Source organism: Marmota monax, unplaced genomic scaffold (genome assembly GCF_021218885.2).
Source record: "Marmota monax isolate L192 unplaced genomic scaffold, Marmota_monax_Labrador192_F-V1.1 WCK01_AAM20220418_F8-fsc00009, whole genome shotgun sequence".
In the NCBI taxonomy this organism is placed as follows: Eukaryota; Metazoa; Chordata; class Mammalia; order Rodentia; family Sciuridae; genus Marmota; species Marmota monax.
The window spans coordinates 25,925,569-25,945,200 of NW_026694710.1; the positions used below are offsets into that span (position 1 = coordinate 25,925,569).

General features: G+C 60.0%; 1 protein-coding gene across 16 annotated transcripts in view; it reads right to left on the reverse strand.

Annotated features, from left to right (window-relative positions):
- Window positions 1–19,632, reverse strand: part of Ablim2 (actin binding LIM protein family member 2) — a 146,276-nt gene that overhangs the window by 12,354 nt on the left and 114,290 nt on the right. For 8 of the 16 annotated variants that reach the window (XR_009224833.1, XR_009224829.1, XR_009224827.1 and 5 more), the window contains 5 exons: window positions 17,377–17,429; window positions 16,570–16,708; window positions 7,201–7,262; window positions 1,808–1,862; window positions 353–617 (listed from right to left, as the gene is read on the reverse strand). Coding sequence is in view for 1 of the 16 variants with exons in the window: in XM_058572440.1 (XP_058428423.1) it covers window positions 353–433; window positions 610–617; window positions 1,808–1,862; window positions 7,201–7,262; window positions 16,570–16,708; window positions 17,377–17,429 (398 nt within the window). In the remaining 15 variants the exon portion in view is untranslated. Of the gene's footprint in view, window positions 1–352; window positions 618–1,807; window positions 1,863–7,200; window positions 7,263–16,569; window positions 16,709–17,376; window positions 17,430–18,428; window positions 18,549–19,632 lie in introns of all 16 variants that reach the window. The other 8 variants (XR_009224830.1, XR_009224824.1, XR_009224821.1 and 5 more) reach the window with 4 other exon arrangements.

Here is a 19,632-nt window from a genome sequence, read left to right on the forward strand (position 1 = left end):
ACAGACCTTGTTTTCAGTCAACAAATATCGTCCGGCTCTACTCTGAGTGATGTTCTGTTGGAATTACGAGACAGACACTAGCTCTCCACGGACAAGCTTCCCCTTTCCCGGCCGCGCGGATGTGGTCAAGGGAGAAGCCGAGAAGCCGGGCCTCCGGGAGCCCGCCCTGCCCATCCACACCCTGTGGCGCCCCAGCAAAGGCCCCCCTGCTGGGCCCGTAACCAGGTTCTTGAGACTTGGAAGCCACGTGGGCCCTTGACTCTGAGCCCTGCGCCATCCCCCTGGTGGCCCCCAGGCTGATGAGTTTGACCCTGTGTCAGAGACCCACGTGGCAGAGACGGTCCCTCCTTACCTCCAGTCTCGTCCGGTCCACGTCTTTGGGTAGCTTCACGCGGATTCGGTTGGTGACGATGAGCGCGTCATATGGGTAGACCTGCGGGGAAGCCAGGGCTCGCAGGAGGCCCGGGAGCGCTGGGCCGCGCCCACCAGAGGACAGAGCCAGGCACACACTTGCGACAGCTCCGGACACAGACACTCATAGGAAAAGCAAGGAAAGATGGTTTAACCTGGGCAGCGGCTGGGCAGGTGCGGGCGGCGGCGGCCTCTTACCTTGTACTCTGTAAGACAAGAGCGAGAGCACAGGGCCCTTTAGGGAGCACGGAAGGCGGCCAGGAGCGGAAGCTTCCCATCCTGGGGACCCTGAGCCACCTGCAGTCAGCCCGGCCATGCACGGTCTCCTGGTCCCCTGAGCAGCCTGCGCAGGTCTATCTGGGGCAGTAGACGGGGCTCTGAGGTCTCCCATGCGAGACAGAGCAGGAGGCATGGCCAGGAGGCTGGAGGACAGACTGGAAGCTGGGCGGCGGCACTGGCTCTCGGCTGCGACGCCGTCTCCCCTGGTGGTGGGCCACCCTGAGACCTGCCTCAGTTTACCCTCGCGTGCAGTGGGTGCTCCAAGGCTACCTTCTGGGAGGGCTGTGGAGACGGACGCCCCTGCGGCTGACCCTCCCCTGCTCCTTCCCTGTTGAGTCTTCCTTCTCTGTTTTAAACCATGGAGCTCCACCACAGACGTGAAAAGGTTTCCCTTCCAACTAAGAGCGTCTTAGTAAAATCGAAACCTCCAGAGAGCAGGGCCTCCATGCACACGGGACCTCAGAAGCCAGGGTCAGTCTGACCCGCCCAACAACAGCTGTGAGGGGCCGGTCCTCAAGGTCCCCTCATGCAGGGGTGTCCCGATGTGCCAGCTCTGAGGCCTGGGGATGTGGACGACCACCCAGAGGAGCAGGCTGCAACACCCTGACGCCGTCACCCTCGTGCAAACCAGCAAGGCTCCAGCAGTCCAGGGGTGACGAGGAGGGGAGCTGGCCGGCACGGGACCCGCTCGGAGCTGGGAGAGCAGCCTGTGGTGCAGCCCTGCCATGTGAGCAGGTGGCCACTCCAGGAATGCCAGCCCCCAGTCACCCTCCTGGCTTGGAGCCCAGCGTGTCACAGGCATGCCAGTGGCCACACGGGGAGACAGGGTGCTCTGTTGCGCCCGGGCCCTAGAAGCTGTTTGCCTGAGGCTCTGCTGCCCCGAGTGAGGCAGAGCACCCAGCACACCAGGACAGGCCCCTGCACCCCAACGGGAGATGGGAGCACCTCGGGCAGAGGATGGCCTGGAGGTCAGCTGACTCTCCCCCTGGGGGCCCTGTCTGCGGTGCCCTGGGCCTTCTGCCAGCAGGCCCCGGAGGCGGCCTCAGGATGAGATGGTGGAAATGTGTTAGCGACCCCCGGCCCAGTCAGAGACCCACAGGGTCCCCGCTGCGTGTACCTCGCGTGCCCCAGCTGGCATCCGGGTCTGCTCCACAAGGGGCCACATTGGCATTCTGGAAAAGAAAGAGAGAGAGGGCGGCAAGAGATGGGCTGCAGGCGGCCGCGGGGCCTGGAGATGCTCCTCCTCGCAGGCCTCGAGAGGGGGCATCCGGGCAGCGATCGGCTGAGATGACGGACAGACGCGAGGCCCAGCTCGGGAAGCCGTGTCCGGGGCTCCCATCCTCGCCTCGGAGGCTGCCAACCTGCCTTTAAAGATGACCCCAGGGGCCTGGGGGCCTGCTCTGGAGCGGGCATGGGTGGCTCAGCACTGCTCCCCCAGCTCACCTGTGCAGGCACCTGTGACGCCTCTGCCACCCCTCACCACAGGCTCACACGCACTGTGCCCAGTGCTCTGGTGGACCTAGGAGCCACACATGCCCCCTGACCCCTACAAGACCACCACAGGGGAGCACTGGCCAGCGCCTCCTGCTCTCCCCCTAGAGGCCCTGGCTCCCAGCCACAGCGCTCCAGGCACCTGTGTGCCTGTCAAAGTCCACCTGCCCCAAGGCTCCGGGACAAGAGGGGCCTCGTCTCCTCTCTGGAACCCAGGCTCCAGCAGGTCTGCGGGTGACCGTTGAGGATTGAAGGAGCCCAGGTGCAGAAGTCCCTGGCACAGGGCCTGAGTTGTCATAAGCACTCTTTACGGAGGGGCTGAGTCTGAGAGGGCATGGAGCTGAGAGCCCCTGGCCGCCTGCTCAGGCACCTCAGTCATTTGCCCGTGGCCTGCTGCTGCAGACTCTGCCATGTTAGAGCATCGTGGCCATTTGTGTCTGGAATTCTCTTTCCCTTCTGCCCACTGGAAAAATCATTGGCACAACCTGTGAATGCAGGGCCCCCACAGGGGCTGGTCCAGCCCTCTCCTGTCCGCCTCCTGCACTCTGCCTGGCATCTGGGTTAGAGTGACACTCAGATGGCTCGAGTACCTGCTGCCCTCAGCAGCTGAGCCCTGAAGTGTCTTATTCATGCCCTGGTCCCCAGCACCTGGACCAGGGTCTCAAATAGGGTCAAAACCATTGGCCACTGCCCCTGAGGCTGGGCCCAGGGACTATGTTTCTGGAGTCCTGCTGTCCAGGGGCTCATGGGCTTGGCCCAGTGGGTACTCTTACAGGGAAAATTGCCTTCAGCAATAATCAGGAGCTGGTTACAGCCCTAGGGAGTGCCGGAGCGGAAAAAGACCCCAGTCCAAAGCTCTCCATATGAAACAGGGAAACTGAGGCCCAGAGAGAAGCTGGGACCCAGCCTCCAGGACGGGCTGGGCGCATGAGTGGGGCCGGAACTGGCCTTTACTCAAATTTTTGGTATTTTGTTCACCACGGACTTAATGCATGGGTTTGTGTTTCTAAAGATATTGCTTTAAAAGATGCGGCATCTCTTGGAGGTGCCTCCCTCGCCCCATCGTCCTAGTCCCCAGTCCCGGGCCAGGGTCCTCACCCCATCCGGGAACTCTCCACCACTTTATCGCAGGCCTGTCCAAAAAGTTTTCTTAGACATTTTTGCAATCTCACTCAGATCAGTGCCCTAGGTGCGCCTCTCCTGCCAGGGAGCCTCCCGAGAGGCATAAAGCAAGGTGGACCTGGCTCTGCCCGCCTCTGCCCACCTCTGCTTGCCCGGCCCAACGAATGTGAAGGAGAATTGCTGCCACCTAGTGTCCGTCTCCCCACATCACAGTTGTCGGGAGGCCCAGGCTATCACTTCCTTGCCGCAGAACCAGCTTGCAGGAAAGGACCTCAGGAGGGAGGTGGGCATTGTCAGGTGGAGGAGCGGTCCCAGGGTGGTCCAGGGCAGGGCAAATGGAGCCTACTCCTGGTCTTCTAAGTGCAGGGGCCAGCTCTGGAGGTGCTGGGGATTTTAAAGACAGCACATTATTTGTCCCTTTCATGGCTTGGCACTTACTATGATGGCTGCTCTACAGACCCAGTCTCTAATCTTGCTGAAAGTCCAGGAGGTGAGCATTACCACCACCATGAGGCCCAGAGATGTTAAACAACTTGCCAGATCACAAAGCAAGTATACAGAACGGAAGAAACTTGAACCCAGGTGTCTTACTTTTCAAAACTCACACCAGGATTGCTAACAGGATGCCACGTGGCCACCCAACTACCAGTCTTTTCTCACTAAGCTCATGTGGGAATGTGCCACCCCACTCAGCAAACACTGAGGGAAAGAGGGCTGGGGACTTGCTTTGAAGTGTTACGGGGCTTCTGAAGAGACTCACCACTCGGATGCTATTTGTCCTCATCATAATGTTAGAGGCAAGGACTTTTTCTTTTCTAGATTCTAGGAAATGACTCAGAAGATTTTAGTAACTTGCTGAAAGACAGAGCTGGCACCGGACTCGGGGCCTCCAACTCCCAGGCACGGGTTCTTTCCAGGATTGTAGTTTGTTATATCAATTTGTTAAGATTTTGTTGTATCCAAGTAGACAAATAAGTGGAAACCAGATTAAAACGACACTTCCCGTGAACCAATTAGATTAGACTTACTATTTTGGCTCTTTAATTGCTATCTACTTTATTGTTATTTTTTGATTATTAAGTCCACATCTTATTTCAGTAGAGCCACTTCCGATCCCTACCACCCTGGCACCTGCTCCGGGTCTGGATTGCCAGGCTGCCGGGTGCGTCTAGGCCGAGGAATGCTCTCACAGCTTCCTTGGATCGGCCTGATCAGGAGTCGGTGTCTCCTTTTTACACTGCCAACTCCATGAACTTGTTTAACCTCAACCTCCTTATCTGAGACTGATACGATGTCAACATCTTCCCCCTGTTTTCAGATATTTTAGCATCTCTTTCTTACCCTTTCACTTTTACTTGTTTAAAAATAATTCTTAAGTGTGCATTTTGTAGTGACACACGACGACAATGCTATTTTCTGGATCCAACTTGACAGCTTTTGTCTTTTAATAAAGGGATTCCTCCTATTACCATTTAGCAAAATGGAACCACTTTCAGGGAGCCACCAAAAGGTCCTACGGGCGGCCAGTGACCATTCTCCTAACCCCTGACTGGGTGGTGTGCATCTGAGTCACCCTGTCTCACCCACAGGGAGACCTGCAGTGGTGGCTGTCACTGTCTACTCCGTGGGTGGGCGGTGAGCATTCCCTGCTGGGCAGGCTTGGCTGTGGGGCCATCTGACCTTGGAGACACAGGGTACTTTGGACGACGACTGGGGCCTTGTCACAAAGTCCTTTTGGAGCAAGACCTAGGGAGACCTTTGCCCCTTGAACTTTTTTCTTTTCTTCCATCAGACTCCACAACTGGTCAAGGCCACGTTGAGTCTGTGCCTCGAAGCAGGGAGGCTCAGAGCTCAGCCCTGACGGCTGTCCTCACACAGTGGCCTTTCTCCTCCAGTCTCCCTCCTGCCTCAGCCTCCCGTGGCCGGGGTTACAGAGGTGCACCACCACTCTGGATTCTCCTGTGATCTGGTGTTAACGGGACTTTGGTCTGACTGCACTTGTACTTTTAATTAGGCCCCTACGAGTTCTTTCTGGATGAAAAACAAACCAAGGAACCACTAACAGTGACTCTGGGGCACCGCAGGCCATCAGCAAAGAAGCATGGACAAGCACTGGTTGGGAAGCCCAGGGCCAAAGGCCAGAGTCCAGTGCTGGGCCTGGCTGCAGGGTAAAGGCTGGTCATTAGGTCGCGTAGCTGGCCTTCCCGCTGAGAAGTAGGCAAAAAAACACACAAGGTCTTAGAAAGAGTAAAAAACATTGAAAAGATCATTAGGAGGGAAAATAGGCGCCCAGAACCAAGCTGCCAGCGTGGCCACCCACCTTCCCGCAGCAACACGAAGGCTGAGAATCAAGTGAGGGCCAGCCCTGGGCCAGCAGGCCTTCCCCACTGGTGGGCAGAGGACAGGAGTTGGTCAAAGTTGGCTCTTAATCCTGCTTCCCTTGTTCTGGGAGGGATGGACCCTGCCCTGCCAGAACATCGGGCCAGCTGTTCTCTGCCCAGGAGGTGGCACTGGAGACCCGGACCTCTGTGGCCACAGGGCACCCAGCACCTTCGCCATGTGAACCGAGGGCCTGTCCTGAGGACAGCAGGCGGGGGACAGGCGCCCTCCCTCGATTCCTCACACACCTGACCTGGGTGGGGACACTTGTCTTGGTTTTGGGGTTCACACTGTGCCCACGGCCCCGGGTCAGAGAACGGCTGTTCCAGGTGAGAAGAGAACGTGCCAGACGGTTCTCCCGCCCAAGCTTTCCGTGACGGGTGCGATAGGAGGCCTGGGCACGGAGCCCTTGGCCCTGCTTTCCCTGTGGAGGACGAAGGGGAGCGACTGCTTCTCACACGCTGCATGTGCGGTCCTGCCATTCTCAACGGGAGGAGCGGTTAGTGTGGGGGGGGGGCTGCTAGAATCCACTGTGCAGGGGCTCCCGGGCCTGGGTCCGGAGCTGGGCCTCGGGACAGACATAGCGGCTCTCCTGACACCTGAGGAAGCAAAGGCCCAGGGACCCCCTGGCTCCTGGAGGTGGCGTCCCTGCTCGTAGGAGTGTCCTGGAGCCCTGACCCTGAGGAAGGAGTAGGACAGGTGTCCCTGGCTACCCTGGCCACTTCTGCTCCCAGGCACAAACAGGGCCCTGGGTTTTTAGTGGCCTCTCTGTTCATTTATAGAAGAACTTCTCCAAGCTGGAAGAGGCCTCCTCGGGGATGTCTCCTGGGGCTGGGTGTCCATGCACCATCAGCACCCCACCCCGTGATTCTCTGGAGGACTCGTGGGGCTGTGGGAAGAGTGTCAGAAATGAGCTGCTCATCATGAGGCTGACTGAGCCAGGGTGCCAGGCTCAGTACCAGCTGTGAGCACCCAGATGCCCCGGTTTCCAGAGCCTCGGGAGCAGGAGCCGGCACTCCCTGGCAAAAGAACGCTGAGCAGCACAGTGACCAACCTCTGCATTCCAAACAGTGGCACGGGGCCGAGGGGCGATGGGTAATGACCATGCGATGGTAATGAGGGTGGCAGCCAATGGCATCCCAGCCCAGGACGTGGTGCTGGGCTCCCGGGGCTCATGAGCTACAGCAGCCTTCCTGGGCTCCGCTCAGAGGAAGAAGTAGGCCCTGGGGGGCTTCTTGCATCAGGGCCTGGTCACCCTGGGTAGTCCCCATCCCCTGGTCCGCCCCACTGCGGTCTTCCTGAGGACAGGGACAGAGCAGTGGGGAGCCATGGAGCCGCGGCCTGTTCTGTTCCTAGTGTGGGAAAAGTGGGGAGGCAGCGGCCCCCAGCGGGGCATCAGGCAGAGGCGGGCGGCGAGCAGGGCCAGGCCGCTCCTCCTGGCTGTGGTCAAGAAGCTGTGTCGGGGTCGGCGGCAATGGCAGGTTAGTACCCGGCGGGCCAGGAGGGGTCAGTACCTACCCGACGGTCCAGGCCATTCGTCCCATGTCTTGGGAGGGAGTCGGATTTGGAATAGGGGAACCCTGAAACAGACACAGCACAGCCCCGTCACATGCGCACCCCACGGGCTGTGGGGGCACGGACAGGGCAGTCTTCCAACAGGGTCAGGCAGGGCGGGGGGTGGCAGCACGCAGGAGGCCCTCTGAGGATCCCTCCCTCCTTAGTTTTGGCCTCCTGTCCCCAGGGCGTGGACTGGGGAAGAAGCAGAGCAGCTGATGTCCCAAGCCTGCCCCTGAGACCAGGAACACACCTGGCCCCTGTGCTCACGCCATAGGGGTCCAGCATCACCTGTCCCCCAGGCTGGCCCTGACCCGACAGGGCCCAGGCTGTGCCGATCTGAGCCCGCGTCAAATGGGGCCTGGAGACAATGTTATTAAGTGTTTATGGTGGGGGTTCCCATGAAATTTCAAATTGCCTGCTTCTCTGGAAATAAAAAGGTTGATTTGAGACCCTGGGGCTTTGTCCCTCCTGTGGGGCAACACTTGCTATGCCACTGGGGACTGAGCCTGCAGGGACCCAGGAGATTGAGGGCCCCAGTTCACCTCCTCGATGCTGTTTGGTGGGGGCAGAAGGAGCTCTGTCAGGAGGACCACCTGGCTCGGGGGCAGGGGCATGTTCTGGATGGAGGGAACTTGGCAGAGCTTGCCCCATCAGGGCAGGCACCCACACCAGCAAGCGCTCTTAGGAGGCCTGTCCCTCAACTGTCTGTCCTTCCACCTCCCCATGGGCCCTGAGGGAGCAGTGCCAGAGCTGCCTGACCTGCGCATGCCCACCCCGGCAGTGGCCCAGCCTCGGGCAGTGTAGACCCACCTCCCCCACAGGATAGAGGTCAAGCTCACTCATGGAGCTACGGGCAACCTGTGAGGGCTCCGAGGGGAGGGCAGGTCACGTGTCTCAGGGTCCAGATGGCCGTGTGTGCAGGGAGGACGGAGGACCGTGGGGCCGTGCAGACCCTCCTGCCCACTCACCCGCTCTGAGCATCCTGGCCCTGTTCCTGAGCCTGTGGCCCTGCGGCTGGATGCTCACTGCACCTGGACAGTGCCCAGCACCCAGCTGCCGCCTTCAGGACTTGACACACTGTCACTCAGTGTGGGGACCCGACTGCCATCAAGGCCACTTTACGCCACCGGCGGCCCAACTAGAGAGGCCGGAGATGATCCTCCTACCACCGAATCAGACGGCCTTCAGCTTTGCTTTCACCACTGAATATGATTCAAGAAACTCAGACGCGAAGCGCCGTCTCCTGCGCGAGCCCCGTCTTCACCTCTCCCGACGCTCCCCGGGTCTAACTCCTGGCCTTGCTGGCTACGGCTGCCTGCAGGCTCGAGAACCTGTCGGCCACTCTGGAAGGTCTGCTAGGGACATGATTTCTTGGTTCTCTATCGTCTGAGAGTTCATTTCCCATTCAAACCAAGGCATGTTTCCACTGACCGCAGAATTCGCGCGGCAGCTCCTTCTCCAGCATACGAACCACGTGCCTCTCCCTCCGGGTCTCGAGGTCTCTGAGGAGCACCCACTGTCACTCGGCTGGGTGCGCTGCTACGGGTGATCATCTTTTCTCACCGGGCACTTGAAGACTTTTCTTGCCCTTGATTTTCAGAAGTTTGATCATAGTGAGTCTTAGTGTGGAGGTCGTGGCTTCCCCTTTTGGGTGTTCAGTTTCTTGAAGCTGTAGGTTTATCTCTTTTGCCAAGTTTGGTGAGTTTTCACCCAGTGTTTCTCTGAATGCTTTTTCAAGCCCGTTTTCTCCTCTGGGAATCCAGCGGCTGGCTGTGGCTCCCTCTGCCTGAAGCCCCGGGGTTCTCCTCTCTCTCTTTTGTTCAGACCAGATGATTGACGTCGCTGCTGCCAGGTCCTGAGTCTCTCCTCTGTCGGACTCAGGTGTCCTGCTCCTGAAGCCGTCAGTGGATTGTTTCTCTTGTTTATCTTACTCCTCAGTTCGATACCTTCTGTTCTATTTTTTTTAATGACTTCTATTTCTTTGGTGAGTTTTTTTTTCAGTTGTTTCAAAACTATTTATCGTTGCTTGCTGAAGCATTCTTTAAAATAGATGTCTTAAAATCCTCGTCCAATAATTCCAATGTCCGGTTCTTCTTAGTGTCACTATCTGTCAATTGTCCTATCTTGCTGCTGTGGTTAACTTAGGACTCTCAATGTGATGAGTGAATGTTTTTATTAAATCCTAGGCATTTTGGATATTATGTTAGGATACCGGACCTTATTTAAGTTTTCCATTTTAGCACCTGTCAATCTGTCCAGGTTCAGTCTGTAGAGCCTGGTCTTTTAGGGGCTATGGTTCCAATGACAACTTAGGTTTCAGAATGCCTCACAGAGCCAGTCTGTCTGCTGCCCCCACCTGGTTGGTGTGCCTGTTGCTCCTGCCCAATCCCTGCCGTTGCCCCCCACGGCGGGGGGGGGGGGGTCCGGTGTGCTACCTGGGGTTGCCTTGTGAGGGCAGGAAGGGCAGGAGACCCTGGCCATGGAGAAGGCCATACCCAGGGCCTGTTCTTCATCTGGCCTCCTCCTTGGTGTCTGTGAGTGCTGCTAGGGGAGGGGACACCTTGGTCACTGGCCCCTGGATGGGAAGGCACCTTCCTCTTCCTGTCCTGTGGTTGACTCTACCTTATTCCTGGGTCCCTTCAGTTACTGGGGACAAGGAAGGGTCCCTGTGAACTCATCAATTAATTCTGGTCTCTTTGAGAGGGACAAGTCATTGGTTGATTTCAAGGTCCCAGGGTCCATGTGTGGCCAGGGCTGAGAGCCATTCATTTGAAAAGCCTCTTCATACATCCAGCTACTTCATTCAACTCTCACTGGTCTGCACATGGAATAGGAGCCCATTTTACATATGAGGAAGCTGAGGCCCAGTGGGATTGAGGGGCCTGTACCTGGCCAAACAGCTTCTAGCTAGAGAGGGCCCTGGGCTTTGGGAACCTCGTCTGCCCCCAGGTCTGCCTGGTGGGTTTGCAGTCATGTGGTCATCTAGGGACCCGCATGTCCGCTTAAATTACCAGCCTTCAAGAGCATGTGGCCGTGTGTAGCACTCAAGAGAGAAACCCACAGGGAGAAGCAGATAGGGAGGACATGGGTGGTCAGGACCCTGGCTCACACCAGGCCTTGCAAGCCCTGGACACCCAAGTCCCGGCTTAGCCCAAACATGCCGTCTGTGCCTCCTCTCAGAGGCAGCGCGTGGCTATCCTGCCCTGGCACCCCACGGGGCTGCTTCTGGGGCCCTAAACTCCTTCTCTTGGCTCTGTCTTCTTCTACAGCAGCTTGTCAGAGGCCAGAGTAGCCATGGACATTCAGGAAAAGGCCCTTGTGGGTGGGTGGGTGTTCCAGATGCAGCAGGAGACATGTGGTCACCACAGCATCCCAGGGTGCTCTGGACAGCAGGTCACTCCCAGGCAGATGGCCCTGGGTTCACTGGCCTGAGGTGACTTTGCAGCAGGGTGGCCTGTGCCAGCATCCCCACTGCCGCCCTTGGTCTCTGAGCCACAGGGAGCTACAGGCTCTTGCCCAGTCTGAGCTTCGGGCTTTGGAAGAAGTCAGATGTCCCCCACTGGCTGCTGAAGGATTGCTGAGACCTGGCTGTGGACTGCGTGTGCCCCACCTGGCTGTCCCCTAACAGCCAGGCCAGAGGATGTCCTGTGCCTCGCCCCAGGGTCTCCCTGCCAGGAGGACAGGATCATCCTGGTTTTCACAGATGAAGGAATTTCAAACTCAGAGAAGCTTATTTTTGTACCCATGGTTACACAGCGAGTGACAAGCTGAGATTCAACCCTGGGGACCAGCACCCAAAAGCAGTGCTCTCTGCAGACCTTCGCACGGTCTCCTGGACACATGGCTCCGAATTCTTGGTGCCTCTCCTGTGCCTGCCCACCAGAAGCCTGGAGCGCTGTCCGGAGACTCTTCTCCATGGAGACTTGGGGTGACACCCCGTCACCTCCCGTGCGCTCCGTGGGTGGGTGCTGTAGTGCGGGCCCCGTCTCCCAAGGCCTGCGGGGCTCCCTGGAGCACCCTCCCTTCACAGCAGCGGTGTTTCTCCTGCAGCCAAGCTTCCCATTCGTGGGTAGGGATCTCCAGACCCCAGTTGGGGAAGACAAAGGACCTGAGTGTGTGGTGACCCTCCAAGGGCTGTACGGCGACATCTGGATGGGCACGTGCACTGCCTATGGCCCATGCGGTCCTATCCTGGGCACAGGGAGGCAGGGGGTCTGCTAAATAAAAGCAGAGTCTCCAGCTGACCCCAGCGAAGGGAGGCGGGCTGCCCCCTGGGCTCCCAAGCCCTGCCCGCGCTGTCCCAGGAGGCTCCCCTGGGGTGTCTCTGTCCCCAGACCCAGACTCCTCTCCTGGGCGGGGTCTGTCCTGACAGATGGAGCTTCCACCACTCTCCCTGGAACCCCGAGACGGGCAGGGGCCAGAGGTTACCCTGTCCACTCAGGCTGGCCGTTCCCTTGCTGACGGTGTCCACACCACGGAACCTCCACCTGCCTGCTGGACACCAGGGCAGCCGAACCCGCGCTGCCAGCTCCCCAGCCTCTCTGTCTTTCCCTGCAAAGAGTGCCATGGCTGCCCGTCCCGGCCTTCTCTCTGTGGCTGCCCATGCCGTGCTCGTCCTCTGCTCCTCCTCCTGACCCTCGTCCCCTCCCCACGATGCGCCAGGCCATTCCCACTTGCTGGCTCGCCCCTTCCCCAGCACTTGCAGAGATGGCACATGGAAGAAGCTGGCAAGGAATGAGCTGGGAGTTGGGTGGGGACGGAGAGCCCCAGCTGCGGGGCTAAGTGACCAGCTCAGGACAGACCACATGGGTGTCCCGGCACGCTGTGGCACTCTCTGCATCTCAGGTTCCAGCCCACTGGGAACTGACGGTCCTTGGCGTCTGCCTCCGGCCCAGGGCACCCCCAAGAGCCAAGCCTGTGCCCCCAACTTCTGGTCGTGTCAGGTTTCCCAAGGGACTGTGAATAAGTTGACCTTTCCCTCTGCATCTCTGAGTAAGGCAGCTCCGCCCCCCTGAGCCGAGCCACCTGGACACCCAGCTCCTCCTGGCTGTGCCTGTGCCCATACGTCCCGCTCATCTCCCTGGTCAAGGCTGCTGCTGCTCATCTGGGGCCACAGTCGCCCTCCAGCCCGCCTTCTGTGGAGCTGCCTGTCCGGCATATTGGACACTAGAGATGGACGCCCGTTTCCCGCTCACACCTGCAGTGACAGCAGCCTGCTCCCCAGCCCCCACCCGAGGCCTTCCTCGGTTCCTCACAGCTGCCTGGTGCCAGCCTCTGGCCTAGCCCCGAGCCTGGACGCTGACTACTGCCTCCTGTTACCCCCTGCCAGACACAGACCTGCTAGGACAAGTGTCAGGTCGCCTGCAAACCCTGCTCTGAACCCTCTAGAACCTTTTGACAAGGGGCTAGTGACCTGGCCACACGGCTGAGCTGGCCGTTCCACCGCCAGACCTGCTTCTGCTCTTTCCCCAGCCCTCGGGCCGTGCAGGGCTGCCCTCGCCCTCCAGAGATGGCCCCTTCCACGACACCTCCGTATCCCAGCCACACTCCCCCAGCACTGCCAGGCTCCCGGCTCACAGGGTAGCCTCGGGTTAGGCTCCAGCCCCTCTGTGACCCAGCTCCCGGGACAGGCAATCTGGCCTGTTTGGGCCTCTGCTCTGTCCTCTGGTCCCAGGACGACCTGGAACACAGACAGTGCTCATGAAGGGCCGCCCACGTCCCCTCTCTGGGCCCACTTTGCCTGCCGTAGGATGAGGAAGCCGTGCCGAGGCTCTTCCAGGTCTGGGATGTGCACATCCCACCCCACGAGGCGGCCGGAGCCCCCACCAGGAGCGGGGCCCACCTGAGATCCACGGGTGGCCCATCAGGGGTCTGTTCCTCCCAAGCACAGACTAAGTAGGAGTGTCCCCTGCAGGGAACTTGCAGGACTCTGGAGGGGAAAGTGGAGTGTCCCTCTCACCACCCCTGCTGGCCAGGAGGGAAGGCCCAGGGCCAGGGTCCTGAAGCCCCCTGGTGGCCACGGGAGGTAATGAGCAATGGCAAGCAGGCTCAATCAGACAAGGGCCTCACAGGGGCCTCACAGTGGAGGGGACACACAGGGTGGCATGGAGGCCAAAGCCACAGCAGTTCTGGGGGAATGCCCAGGCTGTGTCTCCCTGCGGGCCTCGGCCACTGTCCCCAGCCTCCAGGTCTCTAGCTCTAACCTGCCCGACCTTCCTCTCGAGGAGGCGTGGGGAAGGGGCTATGCCCTCTGGAGCGTCAGGCCCTTCAGGGATGAAGCCCTTGGGGCAGGGTGTGCAGCCAGCCAGGGTTGGTGGCCCCCTGACACCTCCAATCACTGTGTGTGTGTACATGTGTGCAGAGTGACCTCAGAGGAGTGGGCAGGACCTGAAAGGTCCAGCTCGAGGGACCTGGAGCAGGAGCAGATCAGGCCAGGCCAGGGTCCAGGACCTCGTGCTCCTGCCCGGGGCAGTGGGCCTTCCCCTGTGAAAGCCCCTTCAAGCCAGCTTCTTACAACAAAAGGGAGCCCTGGCCCTTCCTGTGCAGAACGTAGGGCCTCTACTAATACAGACTGGGGCACATGGCCAGGTGAGCCAGCACCCGCGCACTACGGAAGGACAGAGGTGGCCCACGGTAAGCCCTGTGGCACAGGGTCGCCACACTGGCTTGTCATCCACTATTGCTCTGTGCTGTCTAGCACCATGACCTGCACATAGTAGGTGCTCAATAAATCCCAGCTGGCGGGATGGATGAAGGGCTGAAATGAATCCAGTTTCGTGGCATGTCTGATGGTGTCATGGGTGAGATGAGGCTATGACCAGGCCTGTGGGCCAGGAGGCACCTGGGGGGGCGGGCGGCAGAGAGACACACCAGCACTGCTCCTGCCACCTGCCTCTCCCAGTCCCTGCACGCTGCTCTGGACCAGGGGCTGCTCTCCTCTTCTCTGTCTCCCCCTCGGCGCCCTGCTCAGCGTCTGGCACAGAGTGGGTGCTCAATAAATACCCGTTGAATTTAATGCATCTCAATTCAACCAACATTTATTGAGCGCCCACTGTGTTGAGTGTCACACTCCTGCCTTCCTTGGCGCACGACAGATGGGCATCCTGAGGTGCAGGCGGGTGGGCCCTGCCGTGTGCCATTGCTCTGCTCTGATGGATCCGCCTTGGTGAGAGCCACAAAATGCCCAAAGAGAAAGTGGGCGCTGCTCCCCTTCCCACCCCAGCTGCTCTCCCGCCCCAGACCTGCCCGGCTTGGTCTGCGCACGCTGGGAAGGGAGGCAACATCCTCGGGACAGAGGCGCAGGCGCAGTCATAATGCAGGACACGGTGGGTCTCCGCACAGGCCGCTGTCGGGAGTCCAGCAGGAGCGAAAGGCCGCTCACAGTGGTGACCGCAGCACACGGCAAGGGCAGCAAGGCCGGGGCTCATGCGGGGCTCACGCTGTGGAGGGGCCTCCCGCTTAAACCATGGCCCCACACTGGAGCTGGTGCCCCCAGGTCGGGTGCACCTGCGTGGAAGCCATTGCTGTCCCAGCTGTGGCCACAAGTGCAGCTTGAGGTGGGGACACAACAGCAGAGCTGACAGATGGGACTTGGGGTCCAAATGGCGAAGTAAGACACCTGCCACAGCCTGGCCTCGCGGGGACCAGCACCCGCCGGGCTCCTGTGCCTCCGTGGCCCCGGGAGCCCTTGTTCTGGCATTTGCAAGTGAGGAAGGGGTGCAGCCTGCGTGCAGGCGCCACGGCAGGGCCGCGGCAGGGGGGGCCCACAGGACCCCGTCTCCAGCTCGGCGTTTTCCCCTCATGGAGCCACCTCCTTCCTGGGTCCTGGACACAGGAAGGCCACACACTTCAGAGGGAGCTGCTGAGGCCACAGGTGCCCCTGCGCCCCGTGAGTCTGGGGGAGGTCACGGGCAGGGGACCAGGAGGATGGCAGTGGCCTCCTGCACTAGCAGGGACGCGGCCAGGAGCTGGGAGGTCCCCAACCCTGATTCCTGGTTCCAGGGCTCAGGCCTTGATGCCAGGCCACACCCGAGGCTGGAGGGTGGCCCTCCACCTCCAAACACAGCCCAGGACAGAGCACTGTCACCAGGCATGGCTCTGGGCCACACCACCCGGGCAGCGGCCCCTGGGGGTGCAGGGAGAACTGGAGGACTGGTGGGCAGCTACCTGCAGGGGGCACAGGCAGGGAAGGAGGGACCAGCGCCCTGGCCTGCCACGTCCCTGCAAGACCCCCAGGAGTCCCTCCCTGCTGGAGATGTCTTGGTGCCGTCCCATGCTGACGTCAGCCTTGTGCCCCTGCTGAGACCCCACTAGGAGAGGGCTGCACCCCAGGAGGGATGGGTGCCCTGGGGGGTCCAGACACCTAATCACAGAGATCCCGCACGGAGCAGAAGCTCTCTCCCTCCTGGGGATTCTCTGACGCACCAGCAGTTCCAGGCGTCTGCACGGCCTGGCCGCCCTGCACCAGGGCGCTTTCCTGAGGATGGCGCACTTCATACCAAAGGCGAGGGTGAGGATGAGGTGAGGGTGGTGACCAGGATGATGCCGCTGTTTACTGAGCACCGACTACCCGCCAGACAGGGCGCTGCCTGAGCACCCAGTTCACCTTCCCCAAGACCCACGAGGCAGTGGGCGGAGCTTGTCCACACCACAGTTGTCCACCCTGGGGCTGGGTTTGCGCGAAGGTCCGTCTCACTGTGAAGCCTGGCCTTCCTCTGCCTTTCACACCCACGTCCCCTGACCCAGCCTCCTCATCCAACCTCGGCCCTAGCTTCCCCACTGAAACCCCTTCCCGGCTTAGAGGCTGCTGACCGCGGCCCACTGCAGGATTTCACCTGTGGTCTCAACACACTGCAGCGAGCACGACTGGGACAATTTGAAATTTGAACATTTGAAGATCACTCCTGATTCAGTCTTTGTGACACCCCAGAGTCCAGCAAATGACAGCTTTGTCTGCTGTGAAGTCTGAGGCTCTAATGCCTGGGACTCTCCAGTGCCTTGCTCAGGGTGCCACAGGGACAGGACAGTGCCCCATCACCAGCTGGATCTGGCCCCGCCTCCTGGACCATGCCCACACCTGCTCTGGAGGGAGTGGCCCCGGGAGCTTCTTGGTGACCTCACCTGGAAGTCACCTGGCTCTCTACCGCCGCCCAGCTCTGGGTGTCAGCAGGAGACATCACTGTGGCCCGGCACAGCCAGCTATGTCCTCACAGAGCCGCCCGCTGTCCTGTGGGGTGACCCTACCGTTGCTCCTACGCCTTCACCAAGCTGCGGCCCCTGTGCTGGGGCCTCCCATGCACACCACCGCCCGGGCTCGGCAGGGCCACTCACGTGGAGAAAAGCTGTCTCCTGGCCCTCTCTGTAGAGGGCCTTGCTCTGTCCCACTGCTGTGGGACAGAGACTGGATGTCCAGGTCTGGAGAGTTCGTCCTTGTGTCCGAGTCCCCCTTGAGGAGGAGCCAGCTGGTCTTCTGCAAAAACAAAGAAGTCATGTGAACTTTGAGGTCATCTGCCATGGGTGCATCTCACCGGACCTTCCAGGGGCTTCTTTCTTACTTCTAACCAGCGAGCTGACCCACTGCAGGAAGCTACTGTGCGAGATCAGCTTTAAGTACATGGCCACCATTCAGGGTGAGTTGTCCACCTGTTCCACGGGAAAGTGGGGCTGCCCATCTTACAGACAAGAGCACTGAGGCTTGGGGTCAGTACCCCAGGGGCTCTAGCCAGCAGCTGAGGCTGCCCAAGTCCAGCCTGGGCTCCTTCCCTGAACTCCTTCTCTTCCCTAAAGACAAGTGGGCAGGGAGGGGCCCAGCCCTGGGCCAAGTCCTGCCCGCAGTCACTCTTGTGATTAAAGTGTGCGACCTCCCAGGAGGAAGACGTCCACTCACTGGCCCTGAGTGGAAGATGCCAAAAACCCACTCTAGAACCATCATCCCGTGGTCCCAGATGCACTGGCAGCGTCCTCAGCTACAGCAGGTGACTGGAGACCCAGCCGGGCCGCCTCAGTGCGAGGGGGGCTGGCGCACATGCCTCCCACCTCTGTCCTTTGGGGACTCTAAGGAACAGGGCAAGAGGAGGAGCCTGGGGTTCAGCTGGAGGGGCCACCACGGGGCTTCAGGGGAGGTCCGGTCCTCGTTACCTTCCTGTTATCCTGGTCGAAGCTCCCGTCCTCCCCGTCCACTCGCCGCGCGGCTGGAAGGGAAAGTGAACCGGTGACGGCCGCCGCCATTGGCCTCCTGCCTCAGTCATGCTCGAACCCAAGACGGCCGAGGAGGGTCAAGAGCAGGGTGCCCTGGAGGACGGGGCCGGGCAGGCTGGAGCAGCTCCGGGGAGGGCTGCCCGCGAGGGGGCAGGGGCCTCGGAAGCGTTGTCATTCCCCTTCCCCACGTGGAGCAAGGAACGGCACTGCCAGAGGCGCCGCTTGGCCTTTGAAGAACACCTTCTACCTCTCAGGGGACACCAGAGGAGCGGGCCTCAGTCAGGGACCCTCGGTGTCACCTCCAGCTAGATGCCTCACTTCTCACGGCCTGTCCCTGCCAACCCTGAAGGAAGGGGCGTCGCCACTTCACAGACAGGGAGACAAGCCTCAGGGAGACGCCACGGCCCAGCGCAGGGACTAGCGGGGCGGAGGCTGACCGGAGCCCAGGGAGCCGGGGTCCAAGCCTGCCCCTGCCTGCCTGGCTCCCTCCTGCTGCCCGCAGCCACGACAGCGAGTAAGCAGCGCCCCGGAGGGCGCCATGGAGAACGTACAGGAGGAGACCCCAGGGGAGGGCTGGGGCTCAGCGGCAGAGCGCTCCCTAGCCCGGGCGAGGCCTGGGGTCGAGCCTCAGCACCATAGAGACAATGAAATAAAGGTTGTGTCCAATAAAAATAAACAAATAAATATTTAAAAAAAAAGAAAAGAGAATCCAGCCAGAAACAAGCTCAATGTCACAGAGCAAGCAGGAGCTCATTGTGCCACAATCTGTTCACAAGAATACTGGCTGACGTTTCCAACCAGGTTGAGCTGAGAGACCACACAAGGGCATGCTGACACCTCCCGGCATCCAGGCCGCATCCAGAGACCTTCCGGAACCCCAGACTAACACACCACCCCATGCACAGAGAAATGAAATGGAAACCCGGCTCCTTCCCAGCCGGCCTCGGCGCTGGGCCGGGCCTGAGCAAGGCCGCGCGGAGCTGGGCGCTTACCTGCAGCCTGTGGCGGGCTGGGACCTGTCAGCCTTTGGGAGCAGCCTGCCTCCTGCACCACCAAGGACAAGACTGACACCAGGCCAGAGAGCTTGGAAATTGGGGATTGGGCTACAGGACCTTGACAAGACAAGGCCGAGAGTGAAGTCTGAGCACGTCCACTTCTGGACGCACAGACACCCTTGCTCTCCATGGCAACCTTTCTCCCTCCACGGAGACAGCCACTTTCAAAGCGAAAATAAAGCCCCTGTCCTCTCCGCTCCCGCTCCCAGAGGCGAGCAGCAGGGCCTTCGAGGAGGTTGTGATGGAGAGACAGCGGGCAGGGAGCCCAAGCCTGACAGTGTGGCGCTACTGTTGCCTTGACAACAGCCACACTGGGCAGTGGTGCCCTTGAGTGTGGCAGACATCAGCCCACACTTGGGAGCTGCCCAGCCAGCTGCAAGGACGAGCAGGCTGGGTGTCACCGGGGTGACTGGGAGCCCTGGAAGCACACCACTGCCCACACTGGAGAGAGCCCGGCCCTGCGTGCCAGCAAAAATGCCAATCCTGTTCCTGAGAGCCAAGAGGCCACTCCACCCTTGGAATGTCTGCAAGGGCAAAAGGCAATTAAGGGGCTCTTTGAGGGCTTGGGGGCCCTGGCTGGGAGGACTTCTCAGTCCTGGACAATGGGTCAGCCAGACATGTCCTATAGAACTGCCTCTGGGCTCCAGAACAGACCCACCATTTGCAGAAAGAGATGTTCTGCCCAGACTCAGCAAATTCCCTCTGCAAATGCCACCAGCTGCCCAGGTGTGCACAGTCTACCAGGCTGGGGCCAACGCTGCTCAGAGTGAAGTTCACCAGCCCGCAAAGCATACCATGGGCTCGCTGAAGAGCTAGGAGCCTGGACAGGAAATCATAGGAAACTGGCACTTTGCTCTATTGGTGGCTTGCTTGCTCCTTTACCAGCTCTGAACCTCAGTTTCCAGATCTGAAAAATGGGTGAATGATGCTTACACCTCCAGGCCAGGAGGAAGACACTCCCATGAACACCACCCATGGAGCGCTAGCCTGCAGGCTTAGAGACCCCAGCAGCAGGAGGGGTTGGAGACCATGCGAGGCCAATTTGTGGCACGCTGTGTGGGCTGCCAGGAAAACACAGACCTTCTCAGGACAAGCAGAAAAAGTTTAGTGTGTCTTTTGTGTACAGTTGGGGGTCCTTCTG